This window comes from Typopeltis vanoorti, chromosome 20 (assembly GCF_054136105.1).
Source record: "Typopeltis vanoorti isolate ZY-2024b chromosome 20, IOZ_Tvanoo_1.0, whole genome shotgun sequence".
NCBI classification, from domain to species: Eukaryota; Metazoa; Arthropoda; class Arachnida; order Uropygi; family Thelyphonidae; genus Typopeltis; species Typopeltis vanoorti.
This window is the reverse complement of record NC_143568.1, coordinates 44,256,153-44,279,497: the sequence shown is the minus strand read 5'-3', so window position 1 is coordinate 44,279,497 and position 23,345 is coordinate 44,256,153. Positions and strand designations below refer to the sequence as shown.

Genomic DNA, 23,345 nt, shown 5'->3' with positions numbered 1-23,345 from the left:
GTCATCCTAGATGTGCAGCACACATAATATCCAGATGAATATTGTATTTTTCAATACAAGCTTCCCCTCCCTCCACCAACAACTGTCAGTGAATGATACTAAACATATTTATTTCTTCATTCTGGATACTAATATTTCTCAACAGAGCCATTGTACTGCCATTATAAAAAACATTCACCAAACGCACATTTTTCTCTGGAAAATATGACCACCATATTCACAACAATAGCAACACCTGTCTGCTTGTGCATGCTATTTCCAATTTGCATAGCTCCAAAACAATGAAGAATGACTTGTGAAGAAGATTAGTATCTGATCTGGATTCACATTTAGCTGTTCAGGTCATTCTGTTTGAAGAAATCTTTCTTTAAGTTTATTATTTCGAACATATTTCTGATTGCGAATGGCTAAAGATCTTTAAGAAGTGATGGAGTAACTTGATATTATGTTGTATTTTCCCTTGATTGCCAAGCTCAAGGGACTGTCAAAGTCAAGAAACTTGACTTTGAAACCTGATTAATATTCTGAGAGAGAGAGAAGTTAATCCCACATGCACTATTTTGAGAAATGAAAATCCCAAGTTTCTGGAAGGATAAATCTTACCCCCTCCATATAAGAGATAACTCATATTCAGTTGGAAAGCTCCAATAAAGGTTTTTGTATCCTAGATAGAATGTGAACCCAGGTCTTTACAACCAAAGGGCATTGATGAAATTAAATGAGCTACAGAGACCATATATATAATCTCATAATCAGGTTTAATGGAATGAAAATAGCACAATGAAGTTTAAACAGGTTTTAATAGTTCTAATATTATGTCTGTCACAGAGCCATCTTCTGAGATACAGTATAAAAATTGTAATAACACACAAAAATATGTGGAAGATGTGGTTAAAGTCCCAAGAAGGATGCCCTCTATGGGTACTGGTAGCTAGTCTTGGCTGTTAGGCAGGAGGTCTACAAATTAATGTTTCTCAAATCTTGGGAAATTTAACACAACTATTTTATTATAATTTTTTTTTTAAATCGACTGCTGATTCCAGAAAAAGTTTTTCAAGCTTGTATTTTCTGCAGTGAAGCATAATAGTTTTTTTCCATTTGATTATGTGCAAGGTATCCGAAGGCATGGTCAGCTATACCTGATGTACAGTTGTGGTAGCAGATGTATTTCTTGTGTTCTTCAAGGCAGATCCTCCCAGTATATCCGTAATATGACAAACTGTAAGAACAAGGTTTGGTTTGGTATGGTTTGATTTTAGTGGCACAAAGACAGCTAAAGTCATACTGTGCCAATGCATGTCTCAGCAGTACATAACGTAATAAATACAAAGTAAATATAAAAAGAGCAAAAACAAGTATAAAATCAGTATAAAAACAAGTGTAAAAAAATTCATAAAAACACACAAAAATAAACTAGGTGTTAAAAGCTTACATACACTAAGCTGATACCTACATAATTTATATAATGTGATAAATAAATTTAAAAAACAGAAATACTTGATGAATCTAATAAAATCAGAGACAAATGATGAATATGAATAAAATTGTGATTGATTAGTCTGGTACCATTAGACTCATACAACTCACACTTAGGCAAGTCATCATTTGTAAGATGATTATGACCAATATAGAGTCATGCAAGAACAACTTCCTCTTTACAGTCTCTGCATAGACTAGACTGCCATTATTTGATTTTAGGCCAGAATCGTTAGAGCTTATTATTGATCTCTCTCTCTCTCTATTTCATGATGACTGCCAGTAATCAGTGTATGGGACAGGCAGATGGTAGAAGCTTGACAAATGAGCTAACTTAGCTGCAGTGTCTGCAGCCTCATTTCCCTTAATTCTAATGTCACTTGGATCCAACAGAAGCAAATATAATGTAGCTTCCATAAATGTGAGAGAGAGAGAGAGAGAGAGAGAGAGAGAGAGAGAGCTCAGCATATTTCTGAAGCTCTAGGCTTCTTATTGCCTATAGGGAGCTCCATGAATCTGGACATATAATGCACCTTTTGTAGTATTGCAATCTTATGTAGTTTAATGCAAGCTCTATTGCATATAGCTCAGCAGTAAAGTTGTTAAACTGAGAAGATATCATGCAGTCTGGGAAGAAGACAGCAGAAGATCCCACTAGAGTCTCCGATTTTGAGCCATTTATATAAACAGGCACAAAATCAGAATATTTCATTCTATTTATTTGAAAGAGCTGTTGGTAAACAATAGCATGACTTGTGCTACCCAAATATTCCAAGGGGGTGGAATATTTGAGTAGCATACAGACAGAGAAGCTGCATGGTGGTATGTAAGAATGCCAAGGTGGTAGTATATTGCATGGTATTTGTGCAGCATTGTCTACTCTAATACCCAAAGTTAGGAGGTGTTTCTGTTCATAAACCAAACAATCATCTCGCAGTCTGATGAACATTGTACAGATTCTCCCACCATGGGCAAAAAATAGTTTGACCACATGAGATGATCTCACAGGGTTTTATTTTTGAAGTGCAAAGAGCAGAGATAGCTGTTGATGTCGAAGTGACAAGAGTGGTTCATTTGCCTTCATGTAAAGACTAGGGATCAGTGAGGTTCAAAATGCTCCACTTTGCAATTCTTATGGCTTAATGGTGGACAGGGTGCTCTCTCTGGTAGACAAATAGACTTGGGACCAATAATTAGGTTTTGATCTAATCAGTGCATGGTACAATCAAAGCAAAGAACATCTGTTAGCACCTCAAGAAGTAGAAGATAAGGTGCAAAGGACATTCACAGCAAAGGAATTTGAGAGAGTTTCTTGCCATATACGAGCCCCCAAAACTTGGCTTCTAGTGCAACTAGGATGAAGAACACGTCTGCAGCAAAAAGGTACACAAGCTGTTTTCTGATGAGAATATCTGAACCTATTTGCATGTGCCCATTTTGAAAGCTGACCATGACCATACTGAGGGCATTACTTACAGTTGGAAGAAGTAGTGTTATTGAGTTAACCTTGATTGCAAAAAAGTATGATGCTTAAAACAACCCTGTAGGACTGCCTCTACTTGGGATACAGATGGGAGAAAGTGGTTCCCACTTGGACTTTGGAAGATTAGGTATTTAATAAAAAGCCCTTGATAAAGAGAGGTGAATTCCCTCTGAGACAACGGTGCATAGGTCTTTCAATATTTCAAATCTCCATGCAGTGTAACTTTTTTTTTTTTTTTTTTTGGTAGCAAAGAAACCCAATACGAAGTTCTCACATTTTAGGAAAGCATCTTGAAAGATGCTTCCAGTTGGACTAGAATCACGATTGGTTGTTGAATGATATTTGCAGACGCCAGAATGTGTTCTGGAAAAAAGTTATTTTTTTCCAGAAACCATAAAACTTGAGGGTTAACCATTTTTTCCAGCACAAGCAGGTGGTCAAAGCAATTGGTTGATAATAATCATTTTTTACCAGGCATGTACTGGAAAAACATTCTCACAGAATATTCTGTTGTACAAGTACAGTAGTCAATCAGTGGTAGCTGGCGACAGATGTTATCTGGTCCAACAGAAGTTGGACAACATTTAAGCAAAGAAGCTTTCATTTCTTATTTTGTGAATGACCTGTTGTAGCAAAACAACAGGTCATTCACAAATTCTTCTGTACCACTCAAAGAAAATTATTGTTTATCTGCGTTGCATTTTTGGACAAGGAATTTGGGGGGATAAGATACTACTGATGTTTTAGCAAATATTCCCCTGAGAGTGTCAGCAATTGTACATCCATTATGGTCAAGTATGGACATTGGGCCTTGGGGGGGGGGGGGGACTCACACCTACCGAGCGCGTCCCTCGGGTGTCAGATGAGGGAAGCCCAAGTGGGCAGCTCCGAATAAGGAGCCATGGACCAAAGGTGCACTTCAGAACCATGGTCAGAAGAAGTGCTATAGACCACTGTAAAGATGCCAGCAAGTTGAAGAAGAAAAAGGCCCCCAGTCCTGTGCGGCTCTTTGCAATCCCACCAAGGTGGTGTTGAGAAATCTGCAAGAACAGGGGGAGTGCTAAGAATCTCACAGAGGAAGGTAGACCACCATCTGGAAATTCAATCCTATTTATTGTTTTTTTCAACACTCGAACTCTGTCTTCTGACTGCCATATTGATTTCCTGTTTCAAGAACTGCAAAATGTAAAGCTTGATGTCCTTGCTATTTGTGAAACCTGAAGAACCTCTGAATTAACAGCGAAATGGAACAATGGCAACAAGATTTTCCTGGGAGCTTCAGATAATGCTACAAGGGCTGGAGGAGTTGGCTTCCTCATAAATGAAAAGCTAACTAAAAATATTATTTCTTGCACAATCCATTCTGAATGACTAAGAACACTAAAATTAAAAATAGGAGAATCAGTAACAATAAAAATAATAGTAGCCTATGCACCCACCTCAACAGCTGACAAAGAAGAAATAGAAAACTTCTATGAACACCTACAAGAAACATTACAGAAAAAAACAACATGCACAATAGGGATGTGCAGGGATTTCAATGCAAACATTACTATAGGATTTTTATCGAAGAAAAATACATTGGACTGTGGGGGAAAGGAGAAAGAAATGAACGAGGTGAACTCCTGGCAGAATTTGTAGACGCAGAAAGGCTGTAGATTATGAATAGTTTTTTTTTTAAAAAAAAAGACAAGATGGATGAAAAAGAGAACTTGAAAAAGATGGACTTGGCAATCTCCAGCATATATATGGAGAGACAAGAAATGAAATTGAGTTCAATCTAACAGATTGCAAAAGAATAATAAAAAATGTCGAAGTCATTGGGAAAACCTACTGCACCCAATAAGAGCCATCCTCAAAATATACAGAAAAAATGAAGAATGCTCAAAACAGATAAACCCAGAAGAATTTAGAAAAAATGTGGAAGAAACCGACTGAAAATTAAAAAAATGATCGACAAAGATTTAACAAACTTTAATAATCAGTTAATGAACTGCAAAGAAAGAACCTCCTATGAACTTCCTCCTAAGACCAGGGAATGCCAATCAACAAGAACAACAGAACTATTGACAAAAAAAGAAGAATACTGAAAAATACAGGAAAAGATCATTTAGAATATAAAATTATCTGTAAACAACTGAGGCAGAATATCAAAGATAACTATAACATATAAAGAACGACAAAATTGGCAGAAGCAGCTAGGCTCTGCAGTAGTCTAAAAAAAGTAGAAAAAGAAATAAATCTAAAGCAACCACTACTGTCGGTCTTCATAGACAATCAAGGAAACAGACACACAAACAGTGGTGAAATGGAAAAAATAGTAAAATCGTTTTATGAGAACCTTTACTCATCTAAACAAGTAATCACAGCTCTAGTACCAGACGAAAATTTGGAAATACCATCTGTCCTACCTAAAGAAGTAAAAACAGCTATCCACCATATGAAAAATGACCAATCACCAGGAATTGACAGTATAAAATCTGATAAATTAAAAATGGATGGACAAATACTCTTTAAAGCTCTAGCAGAAAGATTTACCCGATATATACAATTAAGGAAAGTAATTACTGAATGGAAAACAAAGACCATAATTTTGCATAAAAAAGGTAATAAAGAAGACATCAGCAACTACAGATCCATCTGTCTATTAGCACGCGCACATAAAATATTCGCCAGAGTCATCCTAAACAGAATACAAACCTCCATCAACGAAAATAGCTGCAAAGAACAGGCCGGTTTCAAAAAAGGCTTTTCGACAATAGATCACATTCAAACTATTACTCGGCTAACAGAAAGGTGCAGAGAATACCAGATTCCACTTTGTCTTCTTTTTATAGATTTTAAAAAGGCATTTGACACTGCTGAACATAACGCAGTATTCCAAGCTTTAATAGAACAAGGCGTAGAAAAAGCATACATCCAACTCATAAAAGATATCTACAAAGAAGGAACAACAAATATCACCCTTTTCAATCACCCGATTAAAATTAACTTAAGTAGAGGAGTATGTCAGGAAAGATGTCTTATCACCTAATCTCTTCACATCTACTCTGGACAGCATTATTCAAAAACTGACATGAAAGGTGGAATAAACATTGATGGTGAAATATTAAATATCCTATTATTCGCCAATGATGTGGTATTAATATCTCACTCACCTAAACTCTTAGAATCAACACTGAATAACATAAGCCAAAACTGCCAAAAAATTGGATTGAAAATACATCAGGACAAAACAAGATGGATGAAAAACAAATACTGTCAAGATTATACAATCACTCTAGAATCCCATACCATCAAAAAAGTTGAAGATTACATCTACCTCAGCCAGTCCATAAAAATGAATAATGACATATCAAATGAAACAGCAAGGAGAAAAGAGCTGCTTAGATAGCCTTCAACAAAATAAAATCAACAATTACCAACCACAACACAGATATAGAAATAAGTGCCCATCTTTTCAATAGTCACATCTTACCAGCATTAACTTGGAACACAACTTTAAAAGAAGAACAAAGCTTAATAACAACTCAACGTGCAATAGAAAGAAAAATGTGCAATGCAAATAAAATAGACCATGTAAGACACACAGAAATCAGGAAGAAGTCTGGACTCAAAGATGTAATAAAAGCAATCTACAACAGCAAAAGAAGTTGGGCAGGACATCTTGCCAGAATGAGAGACAACAGATGGACAGTCAGAGTAACAAACTGGTATCTGAGAGATATCAAAAGGAAACCTGGAAAACCAGCCTTAAGGTGGGAAGACCCAATGATTAAGAAAGTCGGAAGAAAATGAAGAAGAAAGGCCTAAGACAGGAATAGCTGGACTCTTTACAACCTGCAGTCATGGAGAAATCCTAACTGAAATCACAGGTCCATCAAGGTAATCAAAGGTAAAATGGACAGTGGGCAAGTGGCATATTTATACCCTTCATTTTTGGGATTTTATCCCATGCTTCTTTGCTGTTGGCTGCTCTTGTTATGAAAGATGTGTATTGAATCCAGGATTCTTTTTTTTTGGCTCTGACATGTTTAAAAACAATGAGATAATTTCTATTGTGGGATATCCTGTAGAATAAGCTTCAAGACATACTCCAAGCTGTCTTCTGTGCTTCCTTGATTGCTGTGCAATCAGTGTTCCACCATGATTTAGGAGAAAAGTGGAAAATGACCACAGATTTTAGGAAATGCAGATTTGTTAGCTTGTGGAATCACATGACTCACTGCATTGCTGATAGGAGATGAACTGACTGTTGCAGAAGCAAAATTCAACAGGGAAGGAGCAGGTAAGCCAGTCATCTTGCTCAATTTTCCATCATGATATTTATGATGTAGTGCATGGGTGCCCATCCAGAAAAGTGGATATGAGGGAAGTGACTGGTCCCAAATAAGTTGTCATCAGTTTCCCCACTTAAACAGTAGGAGGAGGAGTGCAAGCCACTACTTATTAAATAGTAGTGAATGTTTGGGTAGGCATATGGAAGGTTTTGCTTCCTATATTTAAGAGGGAGAAATTATTATCATCAAGATTGCTTTCAACAACTCTTACTTTGGTATTAGTTCTGCACTACTCCAACAGAGTTGTGTTTGTTTAAATTCCCCATTAAAAGTAAATGGGGATGATAACTGAAATATGTCATCAAGATCATCCTGAGAGATATCTGCAGCATACTGTTATAAGAGAATCAACCGAGAGCCAGATGGTAACTGCCTCTGCATTTGTTTTAAGCAAGACTTGCTGGAAAGGGGATATTGTTGTCCATCAGGATGGCAACTCCTCTGTAAGAAGGTCCATTCCTGTCTTATCCTTAAGAATGAAGTCTATATTTTCCTGCAGGCAAAAACAGACTGGTTTTTATATCTGCAAGAGAGAACCAGGATGTCATCGATGTTTTGAGGGAATTTGTGACAATTTCACTGTAGAAATGTTTTTGCTATCTACTTTTGGTGGTATCATCTGGCTTTCAATGTTGTGAGGTTTAGTTTTCTTTGGATTGGATTTTTCCCTTTTTTTTTTTGGAGAACCATGGATAGCTAATGTCCATCATTTCTTCTTCATCAGGAAAAAAATCCAAAAATCCAATGACATCAAATTGGACTCCCTCTCAGGGCATTAGGTATATTAATTGTGTTATCCTCTTGTGAGGGAAATGGAGATATTCATCCCATCTATGAATGGATCTGGAGGTATGTCTTTGATCCTCTGCAGTGCACATTCCATTATTTAACTAGTGTGCTCTTATGCAGTGGGACCATTTTTGGATACATCCACTGGTCTGTTTGATTTACTCTAATGAGAAGGCAAGCAAATTATACAATCAGGAATGTTGTAACTATGAGAAAGTGGGATACACACTAAAGTCACTCATGACACTTTCTTGGCAGTTGTTTAAGTTTAGAAGAGTTTACTACTAGACTACCTTTGTCGTGTACTGCTTCCTTGCTTCCTGATAGGGGGATGTTCTGCTAGAATCTTATTTTTGGGCTGTCTTTGATGTTGCAGATTGCACTGCAAGGCAAACAAGGCTGCAAGGTGATGTATCCCAGTGATGATAGTTAGGAAGACAGAATAGTAAAAAAGACTCAGGAAAAGCAGAGCAAAGAATACAGGAAGAAAAGCATAGAAAAAGAAGAAGGATAGAAAAAGGACCTCCCAGTACCATCAATGGAGGATCCCTTTCACCATGAATATGTGCTTCACATGGAAAGGAAGAACAAGGAACCTTGTATACAACTGGAACAGAGAGGGGAAGAGTTCATCTTTAGATAGTGGAAAGGGCAGGCGAAAGCTTTATGTAAGGTTTGAAAGCAGTGCAATGATTATATATTTTTTAAAACTCTGGCTATTTTATGAGCTGAGCTCCAGGTGCAAAGACATGCATGTGAACTCTAATCCTACTGGACTAACAAGCATCTGGAAATATACTCACTTCATCTTTATCTGCTCTGAAGATAACAGAAATAATGGTTCGTAAAAAAAATTGCAACAACAGAAACATATGGAAATAATGTAATAACTAATCGTTAGTGAAAAACTGGTATATTTTATATCTTCCCAAAAAGACATCTGAGAAACCTTCAACAGTCATCTTCCTTCCAAAGAGAAAAGGCCTAATTAGGAACTGAGAATTCGATTATGCATATGAAAGTAAAAGACAGAGCAAAGCTTGTGCAAAATAATTTTATAAGAAAAAATGTGATTCTAAACTACTCTATTATATTTTAATAAAACATAAAAAAAAAACATTAACATATACCACAGATACTTACTACAACCTTCCATCACATATTTTTTTTCTACCATCTCTTTTTCTGGAACATCTAGGTGATCTGCAAGCAGAAATATAGATATACAGAAATGTGCAATGTTCAGAATTTCTATTTCTTAAAAGAAATAGAAATTTCTGGTATGCGTAATGGAAGATAACATACATATAGTTTTAAATATCATGTTCATGACTGTTTAATAATCAGTAAATTTGGGGGGAGACTGCATAAAAATTAGGAATGAGTACAAAACAAAAGTGCACAAAGTTGTGCATGCTGATTAAGAGTTGCCATGTTACTGATGATGCGTAATATTTTAAGGTAAGTGGACCTTTCTGAATCAGCACTGTTAATAATTTGCAAGGATGGGACATAATTGAAATTTAACTATAAAAAAAAACCAGATGAATCTCACTTACCTGTCATGGGATTTGCATAAAAAATTAGCAAAATAAATACAATATGCTGCAGTCAAACAATCTGACAAAAATGAAGGAACTTATATATAGGGAGTGACAAAAACTGTCACACCTTTCATTTCTGAGAACTGAGAATGATATGCAGTCTTCTACAAGATTCTAGGTACATACATATAACCTGTAGAAAAGAGCACCAATAACACAGACTGATTTCCATTACAGTTGCAGTATGAAAATGATAAATCGGGCAATGTAGTTTTTTTTTAGAGTAATGTATTTGGAAATTTGGAGAATACTTTGAAAACTAGACACAGAAGCGTTTTTCATATTTGATACGAGACTATTTGTATTTAGTTTGCTGTGCTCTACCTTAATATTATGAAAATTCCTTATGACATTTCTGTGGATGTATATTGCATGAAACTATCTTGATGACATTCCTCATATAGAAAGGCTTGAAGACAAATTGGCAGAAGATAACATTTTGACATTTACTGAAAGAGGAATGGAGTTACCATCAGGTTTGGTTCACAAATTACAATTATTATAAACCAAGCATATAATCCTTTCCTTCATGGTTACATGGTGATCGAGTGATTATTTTGGTTTATATTAAACTGAAATTTTTACTTTAACAAGGTAATTGTTTCCATAATTTTTATAATGAACCAAGCATATAACTAAGTAGTTGTGGAAAGAATTCAAATTGTAATAATAATAAAAAAAAAAGGAACTAATGTCCTATGATAACATCCTCTGGGGGCTAATAAAATGAGATTGCTTCTCAGATCTTTGGCAAATTAATGCAGCTACTATTATAGAGAAGTGTTTCATAGCTGATGCTAAAACTAAAAATAGTCTCTTTGACATCTACCTGCCGTGTGTGTGTAGGTTTTATATAAATGGAAAAGAATAATGACCAATTTGGAAAATATGTAACTAATGTGTATAGGAAGCAAAGACAGCTTTGTTTCTTTTTTCTACTGTGAAATATTTTTCTGGATGCTGGTTGTATAAATGTGCTAAATTTTTCTCACATATCTAGACGACAGAGCAAAAAGCAAAGACATCTACCTGGTACATAGCATAACTAGATTGTAAGTCTGCACATGCATTATCAAAGGGGTCATTATCCTGTTAATGGAAAACCTACACACTGGCAGGTACTTACATAACCAGTGTTATGTAAAAAACAACTGAGCCTCTGTAGCTCAGTTGGTAGAAATGAAGCCCATATGGTTGGAAAGACCTAGGTTCGATTCCTGTCCATGACATGAGGTGAGTTAGCTGGCCTCATATTGAAGTGGAGGGTTTTTCTCCTGGAGAGTAACACTTTTCATCTCCCAAAAAAGGCAAATCAGCCCAGTGAACACACAGATTTACAAACATAGAACACTCTAGAATGATGGTAGCCTGCAATGATCTCCAGCTAGGAAGCAGTAACTTCTGACCAATATCTCATCTCAGATCCAAATGCCATTAATAGTATTCTTGTGTAGAGGCTTAAGTGCTGTGAGGACATTATGTTGGAGGTTTAATGGATTTTTTACAACACTCAGAAAGAATTAAATTAGAATTTAATACTCCTATATTTTCCTAGTCACTAGGACATCTACGGGGATTACAAAAACAATTAATGTAACAAGCACGCAAAAACTTACAATACTAAGCCCAACCACATGGGTGACACTAAAGTCCTATCTAGGTGGAGCGCCCTCTAACGGCGGTAGTAGGTGGCCTGGAATGTAAGGTGGGACCTCTGGTGATGAGTGTTTCCCAAATCTTCGGAAGCTTAATGCAACCGTATTTGTTAAGATTTGGTTGGTTTCTGAGAGCTGCTGCTGCTTCTAAGAAAAGTCTCTCTTTCTTGAATTTGCTGTGGTGGAGCATGGTGGTTTTCTTCCATGATACTCTGTGGGTGGTGTCCAAAACATGTGGCCATTAATAGTATATTGGATATTCCCATATACTAACAACAACATAACCAGTCACAGCATCGTCCATTCCAGTAGTATGTCATCTTCAAAACACTTGTACACAAAACAACACCAAGGCTATTTTTTTCTGTTAATACAGTTCATGCCACAGAATTCAGTTACTTTTTTTAGCTATTGGCTAAAGATAACTTAGTTATGTGGCAAGAGAACAGTTTATTTTTCAGTTAATAGAAACTAAAAAGACAACTGGCTAATAAATTTTGAGAACCCTATAAAATAAAATACAAAATAAAATAAACAACTTTAGGAGTTCACTGTAGTACATTCAGAATAGAGAAACCAAGGTACTCAAAGCTGGACTTGTCTTACTTCATGCAATATACTTCAGATATATTGCTTGTGGACACAGTCCCTACCCTTCTTTCATTCTAATTCCTCCTTCCATTCCCTTGTTTCTCCCCCCCCCCCCCCCCAAACACTATTAGAACACTCAAGGATGATTATAATTATTTTATTTTATTCCAGTGGGAGTCTACCTTCTGCCCAAAGTTCTGGCCACATCCTTAATAAACTCTGCGGGAGTGGCAAGCCAACTATAGCATTTTACTTATAACTTCTATGAATGGAAAGGAAACAGTCACAGGATCATTAAATGTTATTGCATATGGTGCAGTTGAATTGTCTCTCCCCAGAGAACAATTAGGGGTGATGAGAAGTATGTGAAGTGGTCAGCAAAGAGCATTATAAATATTTCAACAATTAATGTTAGAACATTATTTAAAACCAGAAAGCTTAAACTGTTAGAAGAATTTCAAAAAATTAAATTGGGTATAGTAGGTATTGTTAGAGATCCATTGGAGATGAGGGGTACGTTAACATCTAAAATGCAAAAATATTTTACTAAGGAAGACAAACTGAGCACGCAGAGAAGGAACAGTGATCATAGCAAAAACATCATCTTTTAAATTTAAACAGAAATTACCCCAGTATTTTCAAGATTAAAGGCAAAAGAAAAGGGAAAAAATATATAATACAAGTTTATGCACTAGATTATTCTCCTTGAGATGATGAATATGAGAATTTCCAATCAAATCTACAAATAGATATGTTGATAATAATGGAAAATTTAATTGCAAAAATAGGCAAGTATTCTGAGGGCATTCAAGAAGTAATGGGGAAATTTGGGAATGATGAAAGAAGCAACAGAGTTATTGAATTTTGTAAGACAACATTCATCATCATGAACCATGGGCTCACTGCCCATTGATGTCTGATGCCTGCTTCACTATCTTCTTCCACCTTTCTTTGTCCAGTGCACAGTGTCGCAGTTTTTGTACACCCATTCCACACCAGTCTTTTATATCGTCTATCCATTCTCTGTATGGTCTACCTCTTCTGTTTAAGCCATTCAAAATACCAAACATAAATGTTTGGTATTTTGGATGGCTTAAACATCTTTATCTTCCGGTCCTCACTCATTCTACAAATGTGTCCAAATAATTGCAGCTTCCCTTTTATAATCTTCTGCATTAGATTCTGTTTTGGTTGTATCTTCTGATAGAGCTCTTCATTGGAGACAACATTACTAATACTTTATTTTTTCATTCAGACAGTCACAAATACACATGGACCTCACTCATGGGAAAATTAAAAACTTAAGCTTAACCACTGAGGTTCTTTAGCTGTGGACTTCGCAACTGTGACAGTCTCGAGGATAAGATGGTTGGCCCTATGTCTCCCAGGGTGTCCTATGTCTGTAGATGCATGTGTTCATGGGGTAGGTTTGCCTGTTCTGGGGGATGAAAAAACCCTACCTCTGTATGAGACTGGCTAACTCACCTTTAGTCGAAGCAGACCAGATAAAGGTTCCTCATGTCTTGGACGGGAATCAAACCCAGGTCTATTGGACCAAACGACTTTGCCTATATCGACTGAGCTAAGGAGGCTTGAAAAACTAAAAACTGCGTTAATTATACAGGTGTTTCAAAAAAAATATTCCGATTTGAAAATTGTATATCTCTGCAACCACGAACCACAAACGAATGCGACTTGTACCATGTGAACGGCCTTGGCCCAGAGTTTGATATGACCACCAATAGATGCCTATACTAGCACCCAAATAGCCGCTATGCTTAGTTAATGAGAAAATGACGTTTATATGGCATTTATATTTTCATTATTAAATATAATTATTTGAAATCGGGTCATTCTTTTTGAAACACCCTGCATTTTAGTTAACAAAAAAATGATAAACATCATTCCAAAATGTAAAAACCTTAAAGAAAACAAATACTGATTCTGATCATGAAATTCTATCAGCAAAAATAAAGCTTAAATTCAAAACAACTACCAATGGGGAAAGACCACAAAGATGCCTCAAAATTAAAAGAATCCAATACACAAAATGCATTTATGTTTCTTTTTTCTACTGTGAAATATTTTTCTGGATGTTGGTTGTATAAATGTGCTAAATGTTTCTCACATATCTAGACAATGGAGCAAAAAGCAAAGACATCTACCTGCTACATAGCATAACTAGACTGTAAGTATAAGAAAGTTAATTACAAAATGGGAGCTTTTTGGGGATCTCTAAGTAAGTTTGACATGAAGGTATCATTCATACTGGGTGAAGGTAGGGTAACCAGAACCTCTATTCTCTGGTGTTCACTAGAGCTCCTTTTATGGAAATGCACCACACTATAGAGTTTAAAGAAATATAATCTCTATACTGCTTTCAAACACTATTTGAAGCTAGCTGTTCTTATCTGCTCTCGTAATGATCAACTCCAATTCACCCCCCATTCCAGATGTATACAAGGTTTCATGCTCTTTTAACATGTTATATTATGAACAAAGTGGAAGATCTGTCAATGTCCATCCTGAAGAATACAAGAAATATATCCACTGTAACAATTATGGTCAGTCAAGTCTAGCCAATGACAATTTGGGAACCTTACACAAAAATCAAATGGAAAAAACCATACCTTCTGCAGCAAATATAAACATGACTGTTTTTACACACACACACACAGTTGACCCTTGGACAACATTAGGATTAGGGGAACAGACCTCCCGCGTTGTTCGAAAATATGTTTATAACTTTTAATTCCCCAAAAACATAACTACTAATAGTTTACTGCTTGACTGGAAGCCTTATCGATAACATAAACAGTCGATTAACACATATTTTGTACGGCATTTATGTATTAAATACTATATTCATACAATAAAGTAACCTAGAGAAAGGAAAATGTTATTAAGGAACATCATAAGGAAGTGAAAATACATTTACAGTACTGTATTTATTACAGTAAGTTTATGTCTTCTGTTTACAAGATGAATCATATGTCTGCCAGTACCTACATTAATACTATCTTATATGATACAAAGTACTGTAGATATTATCCGTATTACTAATACTAGACAGACATCAAAAATGAAAAGATAATGTGAAAAAGAAATTTATATTTATTTACAGGTATAAAAATCCATGCACTGATAATGAAGAAGCAGCAATATGATTGCTTTATAGTAGACTAGTGCAATCAATACGATTGCTATACACTAATGAATGAATGAATCGTTACAAAATTTTTATTTTATAGGTATTATTTCTGGGAAAATTCGAATGTTATATTATTTATTTATTATATTTTAATTTATTAAAATAAATTAATTATTTTATTTACATTATTCCCATTTTATTTTATGCTAATTAATTAATTAAACTGATTAATAACAGTTAATTTTATGCAGTTACGATGTAATACTACATCTTTACTTTGTTTATCAACTGCGAGTGGTGCCATATGGTCTACAAGTGTACATATGTTTTGATAAATTTTAACTTTTTACAATAGATTTGTGCATATTTTATGGTAGTAAATTCTTCTTCTTTCACAACGCGTTATTCCCGCTTCCTATGTTGGGTCCGCGTGTTACTTAAATGCAACTTCTTGTTAGTACCACTCCCAACTGACCTGCCACCTAGTCTGCCACTTAGGCGATATATTCTTGGCTGTAGAAGCGTATGTTCACGGGGCCAGTTTGCCTGCTTATGGGATGAAAAACACAAGATAAACAGGTGGGAAAAAACCCTACTGCCTGCACCCAAGACAGGCTAACTTGGCTATGCCATCCTCAAGTTCCTCACGTCTTTGACGGGAATCGAACCTGGGATACTCTTTCAAAAGGCATATGGTTGCGAAGCGCAAAGTCACTAGGCTAACCGCACGGACATATTTTATGGTAGTAAATAATAATGTGAAAGAGAAATTCATATTTGCACTAGTGACCAAAATTGTGGAAACCTTTTGGAAAAAGTGTATTTTTGAGGTTTAATGGCTCATAACACCTTTTTTTTTGGTGTAATACCATAAAATTATATATCAATGGAAAGATAATTTAATCAAGAATGTAATGCAACAAAGTTTGTTCAATTATCTGTATTCTATGAAAAGTTATAGCCAAATAAGTAGAAAAAAAAAAGAAGCACAACTTGCTTAGGATGATATGAAGTAGCTTTCCTTCATTTGAATGTAGCCAGTGAGTACGAGTGTTTAGAGAGCCAATCAGGTATCATCTTGTTTTGGCATTGAGCCAATAAGGTCACAGTAGGATTCAGCTATTGATGTCATGTATTGGAGCTGAGAGGAGCACATTTGTGAGTGTGTTATGCGATTGCTATCAAGGATTAAAAACCTACTTATAAAATTGCTTGGTATCTTTAACATGCTATCAAGTTGGTTTGTGTTCTTTCATTTAGTGAGCTTGTAAAATGTAATAAAATTAAAGAAATGGCACAAAGAGTTGACTGGCCACCCAGAAAGGGATGTAAAATAGTACTATTAAGTGAACAAGGCTACAGTTATGAAGAAATTAGAAGAAAAACTGGTGGAAACTTAACCAAAGGTGGCATTTCTAAATTTTTGAAGAGGTATAAGGAGACTCAGTCACTACAAAACCAGACTGGTAAAGGTAGGAAATGGTGCACAACAGCAAGTGATGACAGAAGAAAATCATCTGGGTGTATACAAGATGAAATAGTGCAATACAATGTGAAGTCGAGTGCAAGGACTGTTCGGTGCAGACTGCAGGAATTTTGTCTAAATGCTAGAATTCCACGAAAAAAGACATTTTTATATCTCAAATAAAGGTTGAAAAGATTAAACTGGGCTAAAACCCATGTTAACTGGACAGCGGAACAATGGGACAGTGTTATTAAGATTGATGAAACCAAAATCTCCCTGTTTGGTAGTGATGGCATAAAATACGTAAGGAGAAGAATCGGAGAAGATTTGCATCCTGATTGCATTACACCTACCATGAAACACCCACTTAGTGTTATAATCTGGGGTTGCATGACATCAAAAGGTGTGGGCAGAATTTGCGTGATTAATGGGAATATAAATGCCCCAAAATAAATAAATGAAATACTTGAGCCCAAACTGAAGCCTTCTGCACGTGATCTTTTCCAAGATAATGGAGCATTTATATTTCAACAGGATTCAGCTCCATGTCATATTGTTGCTGTGTGCAAAAAGTGGTTTCAAGATAATCATATTCCACTGCTGGAATGGCCTGGGAATAGCCCAGACTTAACCCAATCGAAAATCTATGGAGCCAACTAAAGAAACTTGTTAGTCAGAAGCAACCCACCAATAAAACCAAATTAATAGAAACAATAATTCAATCTTGGTTTTACACTTTTATAACAGCTGCAAAACTAAAAAACTTGGTTCACTCCATGGGAAGATGTTGTAAGGCCGTAATTAATGTTAAAGGTTACCCAACTAAGTATTAACTGACATTGTGAGAATTTTTGTATATCTCATTTTTTGTATGTGTTTCACTTTTCTTTTCTAATAAAAAATCGTTCATAAAAGTTATTGCATTACATTCTTGATTAAATTACCTTTCCATTGATATATAATTTTATAGTATTACTCCAAAAAAAAAAGGTGTTATGAGCCATCAAACCTCAGAAATACACTTTTTCCAAAAGGTTTCCACAATTTTAGCCACTAGTGTATTTACAGGCATAACAATCCATGCATTGATAATGAAGCAGCAGCAATATGATTGCTTTACACAGCCTAGTGCAATAGATTTGCACTAGGCTACTAGTTCGTCTCTGAGAGATTTTTAAATTGTCGCAAATCTCCAAAAAAAACTCCAATATATTTATTCAAAAAAACTGCATATAAGTGGGTCTATGCAGTTAAACCCACGTTCTTCAAGAGTGAACTGTATACGTATAATCAGCAGCAGATTTAAAAAGCAATCAAATCTTAAGAAATATAGTTGTGTTAAACTTCCTGAGATTTGTGAAACAGTAATCCTCAGACTTCCTGCTCAAGAGCAAAGGATGCCTATCAGAGCCCACAAAAGGTGTTCTCCATCTTCTTAGGATATCCACTTGTGGGGGTTGTTAGTGTGTATTATTACAATTCTCACTGTACTCCAGATGATGTTTCTGACAAGCAAAATACTGGAACCTTTAAACTTGTGTAATTCGTTCACTATACTGTTTTCATTCCTTAATATGATTTGCAGAATAACCTAAAAGCTGCCTTCAAAAAGAAAAAAGGCTGGGTCTCTATCTGTGATATCTAATATAGAATGAGAAAATATAAACTTCAACTCTGCTCAAAGTTAATTCATTCCCTGGTACTTTCTTTCTGTCTAGAATGGGTTCACCAATGTGAAGAGCAGAGAATGTAGTTGGTGCTGACAGACCAGAATTCATTGAATAATCAGCATAAATTACATTGTGGCAACCAGAACATCAGTTCCTTTAGTATTTTAAACTTCTGAGGTCCAGCCCCAAATGCTGCAATTTATCCTGGGCTCTCTCAAGGAGAATGTATCTTCAGCTGGGTTTTAGATTCACATGATTTTGTATTGCATTAACGAAACTGACAAACTTCAGAAATTGATAAACTCTTCAGGAGCATGTCCATATTAAACAAACTCCAATCCAACATCCAGAAGAAGAACTGAAGATTAGAATCATCAATATAAGGAATATGTGAGCAAACTTTAAAATAGGGAAATGGACAATGAAACTTATCTATACTTGCAGTTGAAAAGAAGGTTCTCCTAATTAAGTACATGAATTTTTCGAATCATTAGTGCAGGCAGCTGACATAAAGAAAATGAAAATAGTGGTCCATATTGGAGATCTAAAACAGTAGAGCAAAACACGAATCACACCAAAATTTTTGGCGGGATAATAACGGATAATATAAGTATCTGCTGGATTTCTGCTCAGAATATGGCTAGTCATTATTAACATGTTCCAGCTTACATAGAGAGAAGACAGAAGAAACAAAATCCACACTATGTTATTGTCGATAGTGATATCTTCACGTTGATTCAGGATTCAAGAAGGTAGAGAGGATTTGAAATTGGAAGTGACCATCACTTAGTGCTAAGTAGGATAAAAATGAATATCACATTGAAAAAAAAACAATATATAAGAAAGTTTTAAAAATAATTAGTTAAGCTTTTACAGGTAAACTAGACTCAACTACACAAAGATTATTGAAGAAAAATGAAACAGTTTGAAAACAAGAACCAAACCTTAAATTCTCAGTGGCAAACTAAAGAAAACATTGAGTGAATCAGCAAAGAGAGCATGTGGTGATGTTCTCTGCAAGGATAGAAAAATAAGAACACGACGCTGGACATCAGATATTAAAGAAGCATGCTGGACAAGAAGAAAGCACACAATTTCCCAGCAATATGTAAGAGAGTTAAGCTAGGTGTAAAAGTAACTATACAAATGTCATGGGAAGTCTTTGGTAAGAATATAAAATATACATATCAGAAAGCTGGCCAAAATGTTCTGGAGGCTATTAAAAAGCTTAGAAATGGAGGAAAGAGTACTGTAAAAGGAATAAAAGATGATAAAGTTGACATTAAACAGAAGATCTAGAAAATATTCTAGATGCCTGGAGTAATTACAGGTAACCCTCGTATAATGCAGATGCTAGGTTCCATAGAAATGCCAAGTTATATAAATTGCGTTATGCGTGACTTAGATCACATAGAAAAAGTAAGATTAGGTTCTGAAATCGTTTTTTTTTTTTTTAAATTATATAAACAATAACATAATCAACAAAAACAATATTTTTATTTAATTCAGGTAATTCATGTAAGTTAAGAAAACAAACTATGAGACAAATACTTAGTATAAAATTACAAAAATTACAAATTGTACATAAATTTCATTGCACATAGTGCATAAATGTATTAGACACAAAAAAATAAGGCGCATATTTTAAACGTCAACACTTTCTTCAGAAATAACATTTCGTAGATGTTCTTTAAGTGGCCGGAGGTTGTCACCACTTGAAATCTCTTCGACATCATTTGTATAATTCTCATTGCATACTTCAGCTGGTTTAGTCATCAAGAAGTCAGTAATAAGACTTTGCTTTCCACTATGCTGCAATGTTTTATTAAGTTCATAATATGGCGCTAAACAAATATCCAATTTTCTCGTGAATTTTCCTGAGCACTCCATTGAGGGATCATTATCTGTAAAATAACTTCCAAACTTTCTTGCCAAGTCCAATCTTTCTGCTAATTTCTTTAAACTGAATTCTTTAACGGATTCATCACAATCAGAATCTTCGACAGAACTTTTCCCGTCATTTGGTTCGATCTATTAATTGTGCCATCTATTAATTGTATCAGTTCCTCCTCATTTAAATCTGTTTCTCCATCAATTAATAGCTCGGCATCCACTGGAGGTACGAAATTTTGTTCCAGAAGGGCTTCAGTCCATATTTTTTTCCAGAAAGCATTCGGCATAGAGGGTTGTAATTCCTTAATGGACAGAGAAATAATTTTCACACAATTCAATATTGAAAACTCTTTCTACAATTGAGGCAGTGTCATGTTTGGATTAGATTCAATTTTTTCCAAAATTAATTGGAATGTTTGCCGAATATAATATGACTTAAATGTTGATATTATTCCTTGGTCAAGTGACTGAATAAATGAAGTAGTATTAGGCAGAAAAAAAGTTATTTTAATATTCGGATGGCTTAAATTTGTTGGGTGGCCTGGTGCATTACCTAAAATTAGTAGAATTTTGAAGTCCATATTCTTTTTCTTTGTGTAACTTTCTACATTGGGTACAAACACTTGAAAAACCAATTTTCAAACATGCTAGCTGTAACCCATGCCTTTTTGTTGGCCCGCCAATAAACAGGTAGGGTGGGCTTGTCGAGCCCTTTCATCGCACGAGGATTTGCGGATCAGTTAATAAACATTGGTTTGGTCATGCAATCACCTGATGCATTACTACAAAACAGTAGTGTAATTCTATCTTTGGAAACTTTGAATCCAGGAACTGATCTTTCATTTTTCGAAATATAGGTGCGTTTTGGCATTTTTTTCCAATATAACCCAAATTCATCCGCATTGAACACCTGGTATGCACTATAACCACCTTCTTTAATGATTTTTAAAAGTTCTGTTGGGTATTTCTGGGTAGCTTCAATGTCTGCTAATGCTCATTCACCCTGGATTTTAAGATTATGCAAAGAAAACCGCTTTTTAAAGTTTTCGAACCAACCCTTACTGACACAAAATCCATGTTGAGAGATTTCTTCAGAAGAATCTTGATCAAAAGTTCTTTTAAATGTTTATAAACTTTGAGAGCTTTTTGCTTAATAAGATGTCCAGCCAAAGGAATTTTCTTTTGAGTGTAATCTTCCATCCAAATCATTAGAGATTTCTCCATTTTTCCTATTAGAATATCGCGAACATCAGCAACGCGCTTTGCACTTACCGTTGATCCAGCAATAACACTTTCTCGGATTTATGTTTATTTTGTTTGATTGTTCAAATTGTTGATTCATTTAAATTCAGAGTCCTTGCAACAACTCCTGGTTTTTCTCCAATTTTCAACCGATCAAGATTTTAATTTTTTCTTCGAGAGAAACAAATTTCCTCTTCAATGTTGGTTTCTTCCTTTTCATTGCAGTTTTAGTGGCATTTCAATAAAAATAAACTTTTATATAAAAAAAGCATTACATATGTAACTCAACAGAAAATAAACTGCTCAGCTTGAGAATAACACACTTATGATTTTTAATACGCTTTCTGGCAGAAAACGAAAACAATTTTCGACAATAAACACTTTATACAGTAAACCCTAGATGGCAAACCTATGGCACTCGTGCCATAGGTGGCACGTCTGAGAATTTTGCTGGCACGTCAACGATTTACAAGTGATATCCTTTTATATGCTTATAAATTATTCAACTTTTTTTTTAATTATTACAATACGTACAAGCAGAATTTTGTTTTACACAAGAGAGCAGCTATAAAGACGTGCATATGATTGGTGCGGTATTAACAAAAGATCACGTGACCCAAAGACAAAGGCAACCGACAAGTGTTGAATTGAAATGCTAATTCTCTTCAATTAAATTCCATAACATCTGAAACTGTCATAACAACATTCACAACAGGGTGTCATTTATCATTGCGATGGAACTTCTCATTACTGACTGGCTCAACTCACACAAACGTTTCACCCCTTGGTTGAATTTTATGGCTTCTTGTTTGCGTTTCAGGTGGCAGGCGAACTCACACATTCATTATATGACGTGTCAATTCTTGGTAGAATTTTAAGTTAGCCTTTGTGACCTCTCATAATGACATCGAGAATTTCAAATGCAATAAAACAAACACTTATTTTATAATTGAAAAATTGGACAATAGTTTTTAGTTAGATACTGTGTTTCAGTGCAACATATGATTTTGCTTAAATCTACAGAGCATAGTTTCTGTGAGAGGGGACATGTGTTAGCACCATTTTTATTCCATCTGTCTCTAATTGCACTATTTGTTGAGAATGACACAGACTGCAAAAGCCTCTATACAGTACCTTATTCAGTGATACAATAAAACTAAATTCGATACTTATAACAACTTGCGCGATATGGGCAGACACAAATTTAATGAAGATAAAATTTGATTTTTAAGTCCCGCGGTGAAAAATGAAAAATAAATAAATAAAGGGTTACTAGAAATTGTAGAACCGTATTATATCGAAACCGTGTTGAACAAGGGATACTACAATTTGTAGACTGCGTTATATCGAAACCGCATTATACGAGGGTTACCTGTACTTTGAAAGACTATTAAATAAAACAAGCAGTGACAGAACAGTTGTAGAAAATGTTCAAGAGGATTTACAAAATCTACTCGAGGTAGAAAAGCTATCAAAAACTTGACATGTGGAAAGGCAGATGGAGTAGATGATATTCAACCAGAAATTTTCAAATATGGAGGTATAAAAATTTTGTAATGGCTTCACTGCATAATTCAGAGGGGCCTAGTCAGGGTTGAATTCCAGATAACTGGAGTAGAGCTCCAATAGTTCCCATTGTTAAAAAAAAAAAGAGAGAATAAAATTAAATGTGAGAATCAGAGAGGAATTTCTCTATTAAGTGTTCCAGGTAAGATTTATGTATGCATTCTTGAAAAAAGGCTATTAAAAACTGTGGAAGAGAAACTGGAAGAAGAACAACAACAAGCTGGATTTAGGACAAATAGAGATTATCACTTTCCAACAAATAGTTGAGAAATCATTAGAATATAACAAGGATCCATATAGTGTAAGTTTTGTAAATCTGGAAAAGGCGTATGATAAGGTACTCACAGAAAATTTTCTTCTTCTTCTTCTTCTTCTCTTCCGTCTAAGACGGGTTGAGCAGGATCTTCCAGTTTTCTCTAT

At 35.2% G+C, this 23,345-nt stretch overlaps 1 protein-coding gene across 3 annotated transcripts in view; it reads right to left on the bottom strand.

The window, feature by feature from the left end:
• Positions 1-23,345, bottom strand: part of Slmap (Sarcolemma associated protein) — a 545,241-nt gene that overhangs the window by 220,763 nt on the left and 301,133 nt on the right. For all 3 annotated transcript variants that reach the window (XM_090409867.1, XM_090409869.1, XM_090409868.1), the window contains exon 13: positions 9,232-9,291. In XM_090409867.1, the coding sequence (XP_090265993.1) occupies positions 9,232-9,291 (60 nt within the window). The remainder of the gene's footprint in view (positions 1-9,231; positions 9,292-23,345) is intronic.